Raw genomic sequence first — 20,972 nt, 5'->3', positions numbered from 1 at the left:
GTTTCAGTTACCAGTGTCTTCTTGCTTAAATTTACTATCTTCTTCTCTTTCGTTCCTCATTTTCTCACCTGGGTTCTCTTTGTTTTGCAAGTCCAGAGTGTCTTGAGGTGATTGGAAGTGGAAAAAATAGTTTCTTTAGGAACTTCAACAATCTTTTTCTTGAGGTGGTGCTTTGAGATTTAGTCCGGGTTGGCGTTTAGGAGAGTGTTCCATTAGAAAGAGTTTAGACTTTGTTTTAATTTTCTATCAAACATGTTTCACATTCAGAATTTCTCAAGTCGGAAATGCCACCTCCTGGTGGTTTTGTGTGGAAACTATGTTAACGTAGAAAGGGAGCCGAAGGCTGGTAGGCTTAGATATCCCTTTCCAAAACTGATTTCGTCTGGGCGCCTAGAGGTTGGTTTTCTTTCAGTGTGTTTGGAACTATATATATTTTTTACTGATAGGAATTAGTTTTCTGCCATTGTAATGTCGAGCACTTATCAAGGGTCTTTCTTTGTTTGAATGTAGGTCCATAGACTTATAAATCCAACGCTGGACGAATTCCACAATACGTATAAGTTAATTTGCCCCAATTTCTTGTACCTACAAGGGGCGCAACAGGAAGATGAAGAGGAAATCGGCTCTTTAATCTGGGGGACCATAAATATTGCTGACCCTGAGCTGCTGGGTTCTCTCATTGGTCCTCCATTACCAACAATAGTAAGCAACTCAATCAGATTTTAAGTTTACTCGGTTTGAGTTTCACAAAATGTTTATTCAATGTGTGTGCCATTGTCTTTTTTAATATGTAGCTCCAAAAATAACCGAAACATGACCCAGTGTAGTATGATAATAGCTAGCTCTTTGCAGGGTTTTTTGCATATGTTTTTAGTGTATTCTAGTAGCGTGAAAACTTCATCTACGTGCTGTTCGTGGTCATACATTTATATGAACAAATCTCAAATTGACCAACTCTTTTATATTATTGCAAGTTGATTGTTTCTGTGATATTATTCTATGAAATCATGATTTCCCCTTATGTGAACCTTCTGTTTCTGACCTGCATAAGTTTGAATTTTGTTTTATAAAGAGCATTTATGAAGCATTACTGGTTACATTTTCCTCGTATCAAGTTTTTGTTATTTTTAATTATTGATGTTACTACTTTTGTTTCTTTTGTTCATCGTTGTTATTTCTGTTGTATCGTTGTTACATCTTTTGTTATTGTTATTATTGATATTAAATCTTGAGCTCAGAGCTCAATTGCATCAAAAGGATGCTAAGTTAGATGCATTTGGTGCTTCCTTTTTACGGTATGCATACTGAGAGAAATCTCTGATTGCTCCATTGCTTTGTTGTTTGAATGTACCCTCCCATTTTTAAGATGAGAATTTTTAAGAACGAGTGAGATGTTCGTAGAAACTTCGAGAGAAGTTTGAGCTTGAAGCCTGGTACTTTTTTGCATTACTCTGATGAAAATGTTTATCTCTTGAGGAATCAACTGCGAAACAGGTATTCTTCTGTTCACTTATGTATAATTTTCTTCTTGACGGATGGAAGCATGTGCATCTAACTGTGAGATTAACATGGCTTGCCTTTTTTCGATGATGCTTGTGGCCTTTTTGCCTTTAATGACGATGTTAAGTCTAGGAATCAATAAATTTCCACTTTTTGAATCTGTTCATATTTCCTTCTTTGGTTGATAAAAAATGGTTTGTGTAGTCAGAATTATTTTTTTGATGAGGTTCGAAATTAATGCACATTGGGAATGTTTGAATTGGGCTCTATGCAGTTAACCTTTTGCAATTTAAAGTTTTAAAATCATAACTTCTGAAGATGTTTCTAGGTGGGCAGTCAAGGTGATGGGCTGTGAGAAACTTGAAAAATGTTCATATGATTGCCTAGTGAGAGAGGGAAAAGGAAGAAATAAGTAGAATTAACAGGAAGTACGACAAAAGAGTGAAAATAGAAAAGGCAGTCCATTGAGTAAGGTTCCCAGCATTGTGGTATTGTGGGACCAGATATAACAGAAAAAGGCATCCCAATGCACAAGGTTTCCACCATTGCGATACAAGATGTATGCATGCGTTCCTTCCTATTGCTTATTGTGGAGCTATCTTAAGTTTCTTTCATTGGGTGAAATGTATGCGGAGCAAGTTATAAAAGAAGTTGATACTTGGTAAAAAGAAGAAGCAAAAGGACACGAGATATGAGGGGAAAAAAAAAGAATGAGAAACAAAAGAATGGCAGGCAGAAAGTGAAATAGAAGAAAAGGAAGAGCAAAAGTACAAACTTTAGTGTCATTTAAATATTGAGCAACTAACAAAATAAACTATGAGCCAGACAGTTTAGGGGCTAGTCCTAATTCATTGATATGAAGCGTAGGCTTGGATCCATTTCACTTGAGTTAAACATTCAGGTTTACCTTATACGAAACAGATCAGCTATGAATCTATCTTGTATAAGCTAAACCCTGATTTAACTTATATCAAGTGAACTGCTACCTGATACACGTCATATTAAATGGGTTAGGGCTCAAAGTCCTAGCCCATCTACAACCTATCTCTCATTTTCGAGGAGCGGAGGTAATAAACTGGCATCAAAGTTGAAATCAAGGCGGAGAATGATATTTCGAGGTTCAAATAATGACCTAAGGGGAAACATGACGGCAATGTGATTTTTTATTTGATGCACTTGAAGGACTTGACCTTAATTGGGGTGGCACGAGTGTCGCCTGCCCCTAGATTCTTACTGTCATTCTTTCTTATTTAAATTTTCTCTTTGTTATTCCTTATTATAAGGACTAATAAGTAATGGATAGGATTCATTGGTTAAACTTTTGTCAAATACAAGAGGGATATTCTTTTGAAAGCGGATAATGGGAAGGCGACCGACAAAGTCATCTAGGGGGAAGCACAATGAAGGCCCCCTCGAGGGTAGAGGGGAGAAGAAGGCTTTCCACTATAAGAAACTTATCTTCACTACAATGTGAAAAGAATAATTTACCATAGTTCTTCCCCCCTTTCTTAATGTTCATTTGAAATCTTATTTATACAAGAACGACCATATCATCCCGACTCAGAGAGTCGATGTAGTTGAAGATAAAGAAGAAATGCGGGCAGGATTGTCATCAAAATTGCTTCGGATAGATTCTAATCTATCAAATGTTCAAATATTAAGTATTTGTGGGTGCGATGTACCGGGATAAAGAGGTAAAAGTGTCTTCTCGTGGTGCTTTAATAGACGAATGCCAAAACTGCTACTTAATCTCTGAGATAACCCAAGAGCAACTTGAGCAAGTAATAATCTCGAATTAATCTGTATATTATGTTTGGGAGTTTACTAATGGAGGGAAAAGGAGCGAAGGAAAAGGGAAACAAGGCAAAGGAAAGTAAGGGGAGGGGAAATGTAATAATCACGTTTGGGAGTTTAGTAAAGGAAATAAAAGAGAAGTATTTTTTAACCGTTGGATTTATATCATGATGGTTCAAAATATTCTACTTCCTTTACACCCTAATTTTTTTTTTTGGGTGGGGGGTGGGGAGGGGGCAGTAATAAACTTTGTTACTTGTTCCCTTTTCCCCATTTCTTTTAATAAAAAACTCCCAAATAAGGTAAATCTATTTAACTTTCTTCCCCTACCTCTTATGCATTCCCATCCAAACAAAGCAATAATGAAGCCTTGATTGTGGATAAATATTCCAAATATAATGGTACAACAATGTCAACAAATCTAGACAATACATTATTATTGTTAAAATTCATTATCATACTTAACGAAAATGGAAACAATATGACATCAACATGCATGAGAGCAATATAGGTTCAAATGCAAAGAGTATAATCCCTTAAATAATGTGTTTGAAGAATTGGCATTATGTATATGACACGTGTTAGAGAATCTAATCTATTCAACAATCTATTAACAAACATGATATTCATAATAAAACTTTGTTATATTTTAATTGCTCCATCCAATTGTGTATTATTATTGTCCAAAAAAACTAAGAATATATTATTATATTTGTCTCACCTCTTTAAATAGAGGAAAGAAAACTTGGGGTACGAGTAAATTTTAGCTACAAGTAAACTTGAGGTTTAAGGTAAACAAAATTGCTAAACAAGAAGTATCATTAATAATTACTCAACTATTCTAACACTTTCCCCTCGGTCTGAAGAATATATCCTATCTATGCCCAGCTTGTTCGATATGGAAACAAAAGAAGCTAGTTGCAAGAACATTGGTAGCGTTCATCTTTGCTCGGAGTACTTGATGTTGTCAAAATCAGGAAAATGCATCCAGAAAAACCTCTAGGCACCATGGGCAAATCACGCAGTCGAAACCCTATGTGGGTGAGCCAACAGAGACAATGTTCGAATCCAACTATTGAAAGAGGGCCATCGCAAAAAATCAGAAGGAGATTATTGGAGTTACAGTTCACGATGAACAATAACTTAGTTATGGTTCATGCAATGATAGTTACTTTGGTTACTGTTGATGTGATAAGACCCCTTGACTCCGAGGTCAAGCCTCTAGAATCAAGAAAGCTCTGATATCATATAGAAAAAAAACCAAGATAATTTTATTATGGATGTCTCACTCTTTAAATAGAGGAAGTTAAACTTGGGGTACAAGTAAATTTATGGTACAAGGTAAAGGAAATTGATAAACAAGAAATACCATATATATCTACTAACTATTCTAACAATTACATTCTAACCTTTTGATTACATATCCTACCTCTTGGTTGTATCTCTTTCTATATAAGCTAAAATAAAATTGATTGGCTCTAAACTATTTAAGATGGTATCAGATTAAAATTTCTAACTTTATAATCTCTCCTAAAGTCTAGAACTCGAGGCTGTTAAGGGTGTTGCTGCCTCTAACGCTATCTCCGTGCTTACCCACGGGCACCATGTAGCTAGTCCTCTAGAGCCCTCTGTCAACCTCCCAATCTCTCACACTATACTCCCATCAAAATATCCAACTTGATCAAAGTCGTAGAGCTGCTGTCTCGTCTCGGCATTGTCAATCCTCTCAGAGGCAATTTCATATGCTTCCTCTTCTATTATGTAGTCTCACCGATCTCTTCTTCTATATTGTCTCATTATCCTCTTCTCGAATTCAGTCTTGTTGGTCTCATCTTCTTGCATCCACTCCAGTTTGTCTCTTCTTCTCACATGCAGTTTCATGGGTTTCCTTTTCTCACACGCAGTCTCATCAATCTTCTTTTCTTGCATGCAATCTTTTCAATCACATATACTCACGTGTATTCATGTCGACCTCTTTTTCTTGCACGCATTTTATCGACCTCTTATGTCATGTGCAATATTATCGACCTTTTTCGTGTGTGGTCTCACCTGCTTTCTTTACTCACCTTCAATCTTATTGGCCTCCTCTTCTCGCATGTTTGATGTTTGTTCTACAGAATATCTTGCAAAAATTCTCACAAGTCACAAAGCCATTGCATATGGAGCTCTTCCACACATTCATTATCAAGCTTAATTTCAACAATATCTGCATTGCAGCTTGAGAGAGTGTGTTAAAGAATCTAATATGTTCAACAATATATAAACAAGCACGTTCTTCATAATCATAGTTTGTTTATTCTAACTACTCCATCCAACCAAATATTGCTATATAATAACCTCTAGATTATGTATCCCAACCTTATGATTGTAATTCTTTCTATATAAGCTACTAGAAATATGAATAAAATAGATTGACTCCAAATTATTTGGCAGTACGCTTTATTTTGTGGAATAAAATACATTTGTGAGCATATCATCAACTAATCGTGATCTAACCTCTGTACTATGGATGAAGGTCAACTCTCAACTCAAGTGATATACAGTGTACTAGCTTTGATAAATGTTTGTAATATAAAAATCATAGGGTATCTATGCTCTATTGTGATTACACTAACAGTTGGATATATGTGCCAGTCATGCAAATTTTAGGAAGGGAATCGTTATAGTCGTTTGAATTAATTCGTTACAAAATATTTACCATGTTCAAAAAATTTTAAATTGGAATATGAATGAATAAAGTCAGTCAAAATCATATCGGTTTGTGCCTCTATTATCATATTATGGTTTACTATATTGAAGAGGAGGCATGGATTACAAACTGTAATCTCTGTGCTTTTGTGTTTAATTGTCTAATAATTTATTTAACACTACATTCAATCATCTTCCTATTTAATTTGAGACTAATTTTACTCCTTAATACCTCTCAATCATAGGAAATGATGCTTTTATGAAGCTTTCCATAACGAGATAGGTTTTACATGTCGATGATCTTTTTTTTCTTTTTTGAAAATGTCCCCAATCATGGTGATTTCCTGATATATTGGCTGACATTTCAGGATTTTTCCAATATATTCCAATATATCGGGTGATATTTTGGTGTCAAAAAATCTCCGGAAATGGCACCATATCTTGATCTAGGTTAAGATTTAATTTAAAAGTCAAGTTTCGATATAGAGCTCAACTAAACCCTAAACCCAAATTTAAACCTGCTTATATCAATCTCAAAATAAGAGAAGTAGGTCTCAATTTTTTGACTAACATTTCTCAAGTAGGGAGTCCCTTTACCCTTCTCTTTCTCGGTCCTTATCTGCCTCACTTTTAACTCCTCTTAGTTGCATTTCTCTCTGCCTCTCTGCCCTTCAACCATATCTTTATTTAAATGGTTTGATGTTTTTATGTTTAAATTTTATTCAGGATATCTGTGGTATCTATGTCTAACCAATATGACACTTTGAGATTTACTAAAAGTCCTCAATATATTCTGGATATTCGCCATCTATTATTAATTTTTTCCTGTCGAACATGATTCTGATACATGGCATTTAGAATACTGCTGTAAATCAAACTCATAAATTCAAATCCTCGTTGGGAAATTTTCCTAGATTTGCATGCATGCAAGTCATGTATTCTAACAGCTTTCTATATTGGTCTGTCTCATGGGCATTAAGCTGCCTGAATATCCCTGCGTTCAACAAGGAAAAATAATCAATACTCTATTCCCTTAGAAATTCATACAGCTGACACATGAAATCTGACACATACCAATTGATTAGAGCAAAGCAAAGGTTTGGCTTTGCATTTTGGATACACACACGTAAATGGAAATTTGAAGTGGTGAATTGACATTTGCAAAAGTTATGCTGAGGGGAAGGCACAGCATGCTTGATTAAGGTAGTAGATGATGCAAATTTTGACAAGAAATCAACATTCATGTCTGAAGCATGACATAAGGCAAAGAGCTGAATAGAAACACGTTGCTATGTCCACTCAAAATATGTAAATGTTTCAAATTTTTTTATGACTTTTGCATTATGTATCATTGTCTAATCTCTTCAAAAATTTAGGCAACTTCTGAATTATGTTGACATTTTACTCTGTTTTCTGAATTACACAGGTTTATTTGGAGGTTCCGAGAAGTGAAAACCTTGCGCGGACATTGCATGGGAAGGTACATTGAGAAATACGACCATGCTTTTGTCATGAACTTGCTGTATCTGTCATCTATTTTGTATTTTATATGGTGATTCTTGACCATATGTTGGGAAGCGAACGAATCAAAGTTTTGCGAGTGTGTATGAGTTGCGTGGCTCTTTTTGAGCTGCCAAGAGATCATAAAGGTGTTGAGATCTACCCACTAATGTGATTAGCAAAGTGGGGGTCATCACATGTCCATATCTTTATAGCTCATTGAGCAAAATGAGCTGCTACCTCATATTGATTATTTCCACACACACGCTGTGTTGTGTGCTTGCATATGTGTAGGAGGGAAGGGGAGGGGTTAGACAGCACAATTTCCATTACAAATAAAATGGTACTTAATGCACAGTAGATTTACCTTTTGGCCGATTCTGATATTATTCCTTTGTCATTCATCCTTTGAAATTATGACAGATAATAAAGGACAGGAGATGTGTTAATTCTTCTTTTGAGAATTTGATGGAAAATCCCTATTCTAACTCATTATATGCATATGTGCACCTGTCATGCTGGTGTTCTTTTTCATTCTTTAGATAGTCCAGTCTTTCTTACTATCGAGTTCTTAGTACTTATAAGCTATGAAGCATCGACACGCTGAAACAAGCCCCGAGCGTCGGACACGAACACGCGTTCGACACGCGTTCAACGCCGCCGACACGCGTCAACGCCCCGACACGCGTGTCGACTCACTCAGGACACGGCTGGACTCGCTCCCAAACGGCAGGGACACAATGATTTCACGTGGGGAAAAGTTACGAACCTTCAAGGGATGACGATCTTCGATGGAGGAGTCGACGACGAGCTTCGATGGAGGAGACGGCGACGAGATTCAAGGGGAGACAAGCTTCGATCTTGGGAGGAGTGAACGATCGGCTACTTCGAGGAAGAACAGTGAAACCCCGAGCCCTAGAACCAACTTGTGAGTCAGATCCAAAGGAGGAGAGAGAGGAGAAAGGAGCAGATTTTTTGGAGGCAAATGAAGGCGGCGGCGTATAGGAACAAAGGAGAAAAGTGAGAGACGATCTTTTGGAGACAGATGAAGGAGGCGGCAGATAGAGCAAAGGGGAAAGTGAGAGCCGATCTTTTGGAGACAGATGAAGGAGGCGACGGATAGAGCAAAGGGGAAAAGTGAAACCCTAGACCTAGAACCCATTATAACCTATTTATATAAGTAGCATTTGTAAATTAAAAATTAGGCTAGGGTTGTAATATTTAGCTTCCATTTTAATAATATACTTGTAATATTTTGAGGAATGTTTGTAATATTTTGGATATAATTCTAACTTATAAATATATGCTTGTAATTTTTAACTCTCGTTTTGCAAGATAGGCTTGTATTTTTATATGCTCAAGATGAAAGTAAATGTACGCTTTTGGTTGTAATTTTTATATTTTGCAATGTTAGTAAATTAGTATTTTGTAACCATGGAACTAGTTGCAACTTGAACTTTATTCTCTTGTATTTTTATATGCTCAAGATGAAAGTAATGAAAATTAAAATTTGGTATTATCTTTAAATCAGTTACATAACTTACATTTGTCATTGATTATACAAGCTAATGTTACATAATAATATAACACAAAAATTAATCTATTTTTCTATATGTTCATCTTCTCTTTATTGTCTTCTTTAACATTATTGTCTTCAATTCTTCAAGAGATCATTGGCATCCCGACGTCTTAATTCACACCTGCAACACACACTTTCATTTAGTTTCTTATTTATAATATCCAATTTACATAACAAAAACTATGAAAATGTAATAGGAATTTAATTCAATATTGATCTATATATAATAATATTAAAAAATCTAGCCGTGTCGCCGTGCCCTATTTTTTTGGGTTTTGCCGTGTCTGTGTCGTGTCCGTGTCGTGTCCGTGTCGCCGTGTCTGTGTCCGTGCTTCATAGGTAAAGAGTAACAACAGTCTCTAATTAACAAACTTTGATGAATAAAGTAGGTAATGACACTTGTCAGATGTTCAAAACACAAGACTTTGAGGAACAAAGTGGGTAATAGCATTGATGGGATGTTCAAATCACCAAATTTTAAGACAGATGAAGGAGGCGACGGATAGAGCAAAGGGGAAAAGTGAAACCCTAGACCTAGAACCCATTATAACCTATTTATATAAGTAGCATTTGTAAATTAAAAATTAGGCTAGGGTTGTAATATTTAGCTTCCATTTTAATAATATACTTGTAATATTTTGAGGAATGTTTGTAATATTTTGGATATAATTCTAACTTATAAATATATGCTTGTAATTTTTAACTCTCGTTTTGCAAGATAGGCTTGTATTTTTATATGCTCAAGATGAAAGTAAATGTACGCTTTTGGTTGTAATTTTTATATTTTGCAATGTTAGTAAATTAGTATTTTGTAACCATGGAACTAGTTGCAACTTGAACTTTATTCTCTTGTATTTTTATATGCTCAAGATGAAAGTAATGAAAATTAAAATTTGGTATTATCTTTAAATCAGTTACATAACTTACATTTGTCATTGATTATACAAGCTAATGTTACATAATAATATAACACAAAAATTAATCTATTTTTCTATATGTTCATCTTCTCTTTATTGTCTTCTTTAACATTATTGTCTTCAATTCTTCAAGAGATCATTGGCATCCCGACGTCTTAATTCACACCTGCAACACACACTTTCATTTAGTTTCTTATTTATAATATCCAATTTACATAACAAAAACTATGAAAATGTAATAGGAATTTAATTCAATATTGATCTATATATAATAATATTAAAAAATCTAGCCGTGTCGCCGTGCCCTATTTTTTTGGGTTTTGCCGTGTCTGTGTCGTGTCCGTGTCGTGTCCGTGTCGCCGTGTCTGTGTCCGTGCTTCATAGCTTATAAGAACCCGTCCTTCTACTCTTTTATTTGTAGAATCTATGAGAGAATTGCCAATTTTAATTAAGGCGTGGAAATATGGTTTCTCTACTAGAAGCTTCTTTTTTATGGTTTGAGGATGATTATTTAAACATCTTAACTTTTTAGAGATTTTTTGGCTCCAATTCTGTTTGATTGTTTTACTTTTGTCAATGTCAATGTTTTTTTGGCTTCAAATTTTTTCCTTGCAGTATATTTGCTTATTAAACAACTTTTTGCATGTAATTATTTGTCTCCTAATGGGTTGGGAGAGGTGGGTGAGGTTCAGGTGGGTGAAGTTTGAAGTGTGTGAATATTTTTTCCCTTTTTTGTGGTTAAATGTTGACCGATATCAATGTATAATTTCCTCTTTTCTTTCTCTTTATCTTGGATGGGGAGGGAGACATTGTGGTTGTGTACATCAGATTTTTACCTCAGAGGAACTGATGACAGATTCTGTCAGTGTTTTGAAAAGATATGAATTACTAATCAAAGACCTCTTTTTTGGGTTTTTAAGGGAGTTCCATATGTAATTTATTGGAATTCAACATTTTCTTCCTATGCATCTTCCCACTTTCGGCAAGCACTGTTAGCTGTTATTCAAAGGTACTTGCCTGCTTGCCTTATTGCAGTTCAATGAAATCTACAAAATCTAATGTTTGGTTTTCTGTCAAAGCAGTTCTTTGAGCCACATATGGGATGCATTCCAACTAGCATTTGCATCTTTCCGCCTATATTGTATTAAGAATAGTTACGTTCTCCCTGTTAACTACCAAACTGCTGGGGACAACATTTGGCCTCTTTTGCTTGGAGATGAACCAAAGATAAACATCACTCCTGAGGAACCTAAGGGTGAAGAAGGAACGGACCCATGTGATATTGTTCCTCGTATAAAAATACATCATAAGGATGTGGACATGAGGCTTCTTATTTGTGGCTTGCCTTGCTCTCTGGTGTGTTGGAGCTGTGAATACTGATCTATCTTTTTATTTCTTCTTTGCTTTTGCTACTTTTCCTTAAACCCTTTGGGTACAGTTGGTACCATGAAATGTTTCAAAGTTATGCCATGTAGTTTAATCATATTTATTTATTTACAGGATCCATGTTTGCTGGGTTCATTGGAGGATGGGCTAAGCGCGCTCTTGAACATTGAAGTAAGTTGAATAGTAAACTGTTGGGTTCTGTGTGTACCCTTCAAATTTTGGTAGTCCACAAATTACCCCTCAAATCTTGCTATTTCCAGTTAAACCCATTAGAAAGAAAAAAAAGTGAGGGCAAATTCTTATTATACCTTCCTTCTTTTTTTCGTCTCTCCTTCAACCAAAAACTATGGGGGAAAAACACCCTAACATCTCTTGTTTCTCCTTCAGTTAAATCCATTAGAGAAAAAAAATCTTCCTCTTTCATATCCTTCAACTAAAATCAATGAAAAAGATGTTATGTCTACTTTATTTCCTCTGCAATACAAGTTGGCAACAAGATAAGTAGGATTGAAGTGTTTCTTCTACTTTTTCTCTGCATGACTCGAGGGGAAAAAATAGAATACTTCTGGTGCAGGTATTTAAATCAATAAACCCATTAGCTGAATATGTGGAAAGTGGTGTTAACATCTTGCATCTAGATATTATCAGTAATGCTCACCTTCTAGTTGCATCTTCTCAGAACCGCATTCTGATTTTAGAGAAGTGATGTGACTGAGATACTATTAGCTTAAAATTTTTGACTTTTTATCAATATAGCAAAGAAAACTCTAATCTGCTTTCTAAAAGATCAATCTACTTGCATGTTTTGCTCTCTTTTCCTTTGCAGGAGGTACTTCTAAACACATATAGTTTTGGCATTCTTTTTTAAACACATTGTTTTGACATTCTTTTCCTGCTTCTCCAGATTCGTGGAAGTAATCTTCAAGATACACTCAGGTACCGTGACAATTCTATCGTAAGAAATTTTCTGAAGCAGTTCAAAAACAAATCATATGTCATCCAAATTTATTATTCTCATTGTTATTAACCTGATCTCATTTTAGTTCATTGAATTTCTCAGTGATTAAGTTTTAACGCTTTTCTTCCTCAATCAACTGTTTATTATATTGATTAATTATTTACTATATTGCCCTCTTGTTGCTTACAGTTCTAATGACAAGTAATAATTAGTTTGTGGATGGTCTGAAAATGTCTAACAGCGAAGCTGAGACTGATTCGAATGGTACAATGATGGTCAAATATTATTTCACCACCTGTAGTCATGCTTATTTTTCAGTTCTCGTGTCTGGCACTGCAGCTACATGTTCTGATAATCAAGTAAAAAAATATCTTCTATTTTCGTTTTAACTTGAGAATTTGAATTACTTATTCTAATTTTCTTTTAACTTGGGAATTTGAATTCCTCAAACGCTAAATCAGTATCTGACTTGATGCAGCTTCTTGAATCCCTTATCAAGAAAGAACTGGTTGAGAATTGTCATAGATTCATCAAGGCCTTACCAAATAGTAAAGAGAAATCCCGTGAACATTGGAATACTCTTTCTATAGCAGCAGGGGCACCTGTCTTTGAAATCTTTGTGAAAGTCCCTGCTTGGGCTTCTGAGGTTACTATCTATATATTTTTTATGATTAATTATGTCAGGTATTCATTGAAACACTTATCTCAAAATTTGTTCTCAAAATTTGTTTTCCCCTTTCCCCCTCCTTCCCTCGAATTTTCAGATTTTGAAATATTTGGCAAGGGAACTTTGTTATCGGAGTCTCGTGGCCTTAGGAGTCGGAGCCATTGCTGGTGTCCCTGTTACATCATTTGATAAAGAAGATGCTGATCGCCTTCTTTTCTTTTGTAAAAGAGGAAAGAAAGTCCGGGATATCCAAGATTCGATAGTTTTTAGACCACCTAAATGGCATGCTCCACTTGTTAGTATGAGGAAAGCCAAACCAGTGAATAGCGCATTATTGAGGCCAGTTCCTCATATTAGGCCGTTACCAAAGAACCCTTTCTTAGATGATGGAGTTAAGCATGTTGCAGACTTTATACCTTCAGTATCTGCATTGGGAAATACGGAACTGGCCCCTGCTCCTTCTAGACGAAGTGAATTTACATCGAGATTCCTCAAAGCGCTGCAGTTTTCTATGAGCCCCTTGCCCCTACAAAAACATGGGTGCAAGAGAAGCCACATTGGGCTATGTTCTGAAGTAAGTACTACTGGTACTACTGCCTCAATTTTGTCACTAATATGATAATTGAAACATCGAAACATATTATTAAGCTCTATTTCTCATTATTTAGGGGGAATTTCTTCAAGATCTTAAACAGTATATAATTCATCGGGGCCAGAGCTGGCTCGTTCCTAAGGGAGGAATTTCAGAATTCCCTGATGCTGTACTTAACGGTTCACAACTGGACTTATTCAATCTCTATAAAGAGGTATCTGTTCTACAAATTCATATATAAACTAAAGATTTTGTGAAGTCAAAATGGTTTTGAGTGCCATAAATGTTAGCCCAATAAGCTACATAGCTTGAAGAGTAATCATTTGTCTGTTAGTTTGGATGCTTCCAGAACATAAATCTTGGGTAGTATTGATCTTGCTGTTATGATATTTATCTCATATGCCCTATATTTGTGGGCTATGGACTTCCGTTGGCATTTAACTTTTTAAGATATGTTTTTCATGTAGATTCTTTAGATCAATATTTATATTTTAGTTTAGGTGTCACTTTCTAAAATTTTAGATTTGGATTCAAATGCCACCAAAAATACCAAATTATATGAAACATAACTTTATATGCGTTTCTCTTGCTCTAGGTTGTTTCCAGAGGAGGCTTCTCTCAAGCCAAAGGAATCAATTGGAGAGGCCAGATTTTCATTAATATGCGCAATTATACAGGGACCCATAGACTGACTGTAAGTTGATACTGTTTTTTCTAGATTTGAAATTATTGAATATACAGTAATACCATGGGCTGGTTCTGATTTGAAACAGATCCGTGTAAGATCTGGACCCAATATGAATCTGAATCCGAAAGGAGTCAGTATATTCAAATTTGAAATCAGCTCGTCCAAAAACTCAGACTTGGGTTCAAATTCTTGTTCAGACTATTTTTCATACAAGTTAATTTTATTAAAATGAGTGTTAATAAAGAAAAACAAAAGATTTTCAACATACAAGTACATTTGAAAACTTCATAATTCCCAAAAGAGAAGAGTTGTACTTACACCCAGACAAATCAAATACATAGATGACATCAATCAAGTTTGGGATGTTTGGATTTGGGTCCAACAATATCTTAAATGTCACGAATTGCATTCTGATCCGGTATTGTAGATCTAAGCAGACTGGAACTTGATTCTACTCAAGAAATTCAGACCCCAATCCAATTTTATACCTAAAATCTAGTTGGGTCGTCCTTGATTTCATGTTATCATTTTGATGTTTTTGTTCAAGCATTGAATCTGCACATTTCATTTTAAAAACTGTTTCTTGTCCTGCGAACTAATAATTTCAGAGCGTTGGAACTATATTAAAAGACCATTACATGACGTACCTGTTGGAGTATGAGTTAGCTCATGATGATGTTGAAGCAGAGTGCTGCATCTTGTGTGAAAGGTAATAGCTACTAATTTTCTCTTTATTTTCTTTTATTTTTTGCTTTTTTTCCTTCTCTATTTTGTTCACTTCCAGAAATTAATACGTTTATTGGGGGGTGTTTGAATTCTTTCGCAGTGGTGATCCAGGGAATTGGGTAAATTGTAGTGTATGTAGTGAGTGGGCCCATTATGACTGCGATCAGCGGCCAAATATTGCTTCTTTCAAGGTTTGCAAGCTCAATATGACATATTTACTCCCCTTCCAAATTATAATTTTCTGATATAACATAAATTATTTCTCTTATTTATCATCATGCATTTACTTTCACTCCAATTTGTAGGCTGCAAGTTTAACCAAAATGAGGGAATATTTATTTTCTGTATAACAGAAAGTTTTCCATAAAATTGCTTTCTTATTTTCCTTTCCTGAAAAGCGTAGCCAGTCAGTTGTCATATTCTCGTGTGTGCGTGTTTGTGCCTACCTCGTTCGTTAATTTGCTTCCTAAGCCAAATTGATATCCGACTTCCTTAAAACTCTGTCTAATTTTGAACTTTAAATGCAAAGAGTTCTCTGCCGCATTTATTTACTTTTTTTATTTTCGTTTTCGCCCAAAAGGACCTGGGGTTCAGTTATCATGTGTGGATGGATTCACATGGTTGTTCAGTGTAATACTTGGTTCTTACCTTATTTACTGAAGCATGATGTTTGTAACAGGTTACCAGATATTATATTTACTTGCAATTAATTTCTTGACTGATGATATACCTAATGCTCGTCCAACCAACCGCTGTCATTACAAGTTATAATAGCCATGAAAACTGCATGCATGTTGTAGCGTATGCATCTGTTTAGGAGATTGTAAACAACTGTTTTGTATCTGGAACGTCACGGTTTATCTCTGTAACTCTGTTAAATGTAATTGAAGAATGATGACCCTACTGGTATCTCGTTTGTCATGTCATGTAACACAGGATTATGCGAAGACTGGCGGGTTGGAATACATATGCCCAAATTGTACGTAAAGTCGAAAAAGAAACTCACCTGGAGCGATGAAGGATTTTTCCTGAAGAATATCTACTGTTGAATGAAATAATGTATTTTTATTTTATTTTATTGAAACATAATGTAAGCCAGAATGCTATCTCATCTATATAATCTTCTTTGTGTATATTCTTTGTTTTTGCTCGCTGCCTGTGAGCAGCCCTCTTGTTTTTTTTTCTTGTTTTTTTTGGGAAAAATGCTTCCAGCCTTTAAAACCCAAGAAAACGTGTTCCCCCTTAGACTTTGTTAACGGGTGTTTTGCCCAAAAAAATAAAGATTTTGTTCTCTGAACCCCCAAAACACAAAACCCAAGAGATTAAAATATGTGAAAGTCATAATACCATTCTCTTTTTTTATCATGATGTTATTGAGATGATAGTTAAAATGATTGATGAGAATTGTTATTTTATTATTTTTGTTTTTTATTATTTTTGTTGTTGATGAGGGGACTTAACTGTTTTTGTTTGTATTGGGAGATTGTTAAAGTTACAGGTTAATTGTTAAGATTATAAATTGTTAAGGTTGTGAAGACCATAATACCCCTCTCTCTCTCTCTCTATCATGTTGTTACTGAGATGATAGTTGAAATGATTGATCGGGATTGTTATTTTATTATTTTTGTTTTTTATTATTTTCGTTGTTGATGAGGGGACTTAACTGTTTTTGTTTGTATTGGGAGATTGTTAAAGTTACAGGTTAATTGTTAAGATTACAAGTTAATTGTTAATGTTGTGGATCAGTTGTTAAAGTTACGGATCAGTTGTTAAAGTTATGAGTCAGTTGTTAATGTTACGGGTTGGTTGTGAATGTTACACGTAATGATATATATGTATATATATTTTGAGTGGCATGAACACTTTGGGTCACTTGGCTTAGTGGTAAAGTTTGGGAGGTTGGACAAGAGGTTAGGGATTCAAACCCCTACAACGATAATATTTTTAGAATATTCATTGTTAAGGATAATGGTTGGTTGTGAATGTTACGAGTTGGTTGTGTAGGTTACGGGTCAGTTGTTAAAATTATGGGTCAGTTGTCGCTGTAGGGGTTTGAACCCTTAACCTCTTGTCTAACCTCCCAAACTTTACCACTAGGCCAAGTCACTCAAAATATATATACATATATATCCCAACGTGTAACATTCACAACCAACCCGTAACCTTAACAACCGACCCATAACCTTAACAACTGACCCATAACCTTAACAATCGATTCACAACATTAACAATTAACCCGTAATCTTAACAATTAACCCGTAACTTTAACAATCTCCCAATACAAACAAAAACAGTTGAGTCCCCTCATCAACAATAAAAATAATAAGAAACGAAAATAATAAAATAATCCTCATCAATTATTTCAACTATCATCTCAGTAACATCATGATAAAGAGAGAGAGGTATTATGGTCTTCACAACATTAATAATTAACCCGTAACCTTAACAATAAACCCCTAACCTTAACAATTAACCCGTAAATTTAACAATCTTCCAATACAAACAAAAACAGTTAGGTCCCCTCATCAACAACGAAAATAATAAGAAAACAAAAATAATAAAATAATCCCCATTAATTATTTAAACTATCATCTCAGTAACATCATGATAAAGAGAGAGAGAGGGGGGAGGGGGGGGGGGGTTAATAATTAACCCGTAACCTTAACAATAAACCCCTAACCTTAACAATTAACCCGTAAATTTAACAATCTTCCAATACTTTGGGGTTTTGGGGGTTGGAAGCATTTTTCCTTTTTTTTATCTTCATAAAATTTTAACTTACCAAAATATAAAATAAACTGAAATAGAAAAGAAAAGAAAGAAAGAAAGAAAATAAACATAAGGGCATCCTAATTAAATGTTTTTATGCAGGAAATAAGATCAGATCCTCTCTGTTCATCAACAAGTCACTCGTGAGCTTACCAAAAATCAATATTAAGTTGATATTTAAATCCTAATTAAAGTTTGTGATGAGTTATAATATTGGGCATGGAAAGCCGACAGATCTCAGCAGCTAAATTCTGAAGGCCGTTCTCTATATTCTCTGCCAGAAAATTTGATGTAAAATATTGCAACAAGGCCAATAATCAAAATAGCGGAGGCAGCATAAATCTTAAAATATTAATATAAGATATGAATACGATGGTCCTGAGCTCGTTCAATGAATTTGAGCATGATTAACTGGCAACGCTCAAGATCCCACGCCGTGAGGGGCTGTTTGGTTCCTTTTTTTTTGTGGTAAAGACTAAAGTGGGGAAAGCTGTCAAAAATATCAGCTTTTTGGCAGTTTTTCCCCAAAATCACCCTTAAAAATGTGATTTTAGGGGAAAACTGTCAAAAAGCTGACATTTTTGACAGCTTTTTCCTCTTTTACCATCAAAAAAACCTATCCAAACAGCTCCTGACTTTTCATATTTTTTTAAGGTCTTCAGATGGTCCTTTGCCTAAAATAATATTGAAAGTATAGGAAGAAGAATAGCACGCACGTGTTCATTATTAATTTTAAAATAATTCAGCCACTACGCACTCTAAAAACCGTCGAGAAAATCACGGAGAATATATTTATGAAGGAACATAAACCTGTCTTCATTACTAATTTTACTAATTTTAAATCAATTCGTTCAGTATACAAATTAGTATGATCAATAGGATAAGTATAAATTAGCTACTAAATCAGCGCAACCATCTTCGAAATTGATAATGAAACACGTATTGCATTCTGCTGATTCTTTCTATGATATTGTCTATAGAGGGCGTCTTATATGAGTTTTCCTCATTATTGTATATGTTTATAATGAAACACGTATTGCTCCCTCTATGTTATTTTCATTTTTGTGTATGTTTATAATGTTTTTGGACATTTATGGTGATATATACATGGCCAATGGCACAATGATAACTTGTTAAATGTTTTGCGTGTCAATACCTGAGGAAGAGGCGTAGGCCACGTATTAGGCGGAGCCCACTGAGATCAACTTGGAATTAACGTCGACTTTGTAGTTGACCTACAGCAGAAAGGACTTAATAAATATTTGAGCCTCATCTATGTGATTTTCTCTCTTCATTAAATATAATCAGACTATAAAAACCGGATTAAGAATTTAGCTAACTGTTATACTCTGTGTAGAAAAATAAGTCGTGTTGCGTTTTTGTTTGTTTTATTTTTTATAGAGCAGTTTGTGGTCTAGCTAAAAGTCATGAATATTAAACTATGAGATAAGAGAACGCGTGCCCATCATTCTTCTTCATAGGATTGAAAATAAAGTGATTCATCTATTATATAATAGGCTAGTTCTGCATCCATCTCCAACGCAGCGGTAAAATGCAGCAAAAAAATGCATTTGCCGTTGCGTTTTCGCTATAACCCAGCGGTAAATTTTACCTCATTTTAGCGGGGATGAACAACGCGATGCTATATTTGGCGTCGTACTATTCATCAACCGCATTACTTTTTTTTTACTTTTTTTTTACTTTTTACCTCTTAATTTGATGTATTTACAATTTGATCCCATTTGTTTCATTAAATTTATAAAACAACCCTAATGATATTTAAATTTTATAATTTTACCCCAATTATATAATTTGGACAAAATAAATTATTTTTTAAAAATAAACATAATTCTAAAATTTAAAAGACATTATTATTAATTATAATATTAAAATCTAGACATTATAAGTAAAGTCCCATGAAATATAAAGAGCAATCCCAATACATAATTCAAATATAAATTACATATCTGAAATACATAACATATAAAAACTAACACACATAATATAAAACTTCATTATATATTGGTAAAAAACGTGGTTTTCCAGGAATGTTAGGAAGTCTTGATTGTATGCATTGGAAATGAAAAAAATTATCCAACGGCATGGTCTGGGCAATACGCAAGACGTGGTGAGTCACCAACTATTATCCTTGAAGCTGTGGCAGATTATGATCTTTGGATATGGCACACATATTTTGGTATGCCAGACACCAATAATGATATCAATGTGCTGGAGTCATCTAATATTTTCTCTAATCTAGCTCAAGGTATTACTCCTCCCGCTCACTATGTTATTCAAGGAAAAGAGTATAATATAGGTTATTAGCTGATGGTATATATCCAAAATGGGCTACTATTGTACAAATAATCCAACAACCACAAGGTAGGAAGAAAAAATATTTTGCCATGAAACAGGAAGCATGTAGAAAAGATGTAGAACATGCGTTCGGAGTTCTCCAATCACGATTTGTAATTGTGGCAGGATCAACACGTTTTTGGAAAAAACATGTATTACATGACATAATGACTGCATGCATTATTATGCACAATATGATAATCGAGGATGAACGTGACCTTTATGCACCAATTCAAGAAGTGAGGGAAGTACCAACACCAGAAGTTGATATTGTAGCAGATGAAACTACAAGATTTACTTAATTTATTGCACGTTACAGACAAATCAAGGATAAAGATGCTCATATTGCGCTTCGTAATGCATTGATAGATCATTTATGGGAGGAACACACTATTTCAGATAGTTAAGTGCATATTAAAATTGTAATTTTTACATTGTTGTTAATGTTTAATTATTTTCTTGTATTTTATTTTCTATTGTGTTCTTAAATGTAATATTTTAGCAATATCAATAATAAAAATATAATATTTTAGCAATCAAGTTATTTTAATTAGTAAAATAATATTTTATTATTTTATTAGTTTAATTTTTTAAATAATAAATCATTTTGTTTGAAAAATACGTGAAAAAAATAAAATTTGATATGTGGGGTTAATTGTTGAAATAGTTAAAAATATAGGGAATAAAAAATAATAATATAAAAGTAGATAAAAAAGAATATACTGAGAATATTCTTTTTTGGTGCAAAAAATGGTGTAATGGGTTGGAGATGAATTACTGTTAGATGTGATTTTTGCACCATTTTGATGCAAAATTTGCACCATTTTGAGGCAAAGGGTTGGAGATGCCCTAA

General features: G+C 34.4%; 1 protein-coding gene across 3 annotated transcripts; it reads left to right on the top strand.

Moving 5' to 3' along the window:
- Positions 253-16,130, top strand: LOC109833651 (AT-rich interactive domain-containing protein 4-like). Of its 3 annotated transcripts, XM_020401393.1 has the most exons (15): positions 253-396; positions 511-702; positions 7,409-7,462; positions 10,899-10,987; positions 11,061-11,334; positions 11,479-11,535; positions 12,269-12,300; positions 12,564-12,681; positions 12,801-12,968; positions 13,087-13,563; positions 13,658-13,795; positions 14,177-14,275; positions 14,878-14,978; positions 15,096-15,186; positions 15,932-16,130. In XM_020401393.1, exons 1-15 carry the CDS (start codon positions 253-255, stop codon positions 15,980-15,982), a joined length of 2,085 nt encoding a protein of 694 aa, XP_020256982.1. In that variant the 3' UTR covers positions 15,983-16,130. The 3 variants fall into 3 exon arrangements, with proteins under 3 accessions (XP_020256982.1, XP_020256984.1, XP_020256983.1); XM_020401395.1 differs by lacking the exons at positions 10,899-10,987; positions 11,061-11,334 and having other exon boundaries at positions 268-396; XM_020401394.1 differs by lacking the exons at positions 253-396; positions 10,899-10,987 and having other exon boundaries at positions 611-702.

Source organism: Asparagus officinalis, chromosome 3, assembly GCF_001876935.1.
Source record: "Asparagus officinalis chromosome 3, Aspof.V1, whole genome shotgun sequence".
Taxonomy (NCBI): Eukaryota; Viridiplantae; Streptophyta; class Magnoliopsida; order Asparagales; family Asparagaceae; genus Asparagus; species Asparagus officinalis.
This window is presented reverse-complemented; position numbering and strand designations above follow the sequence as displayed.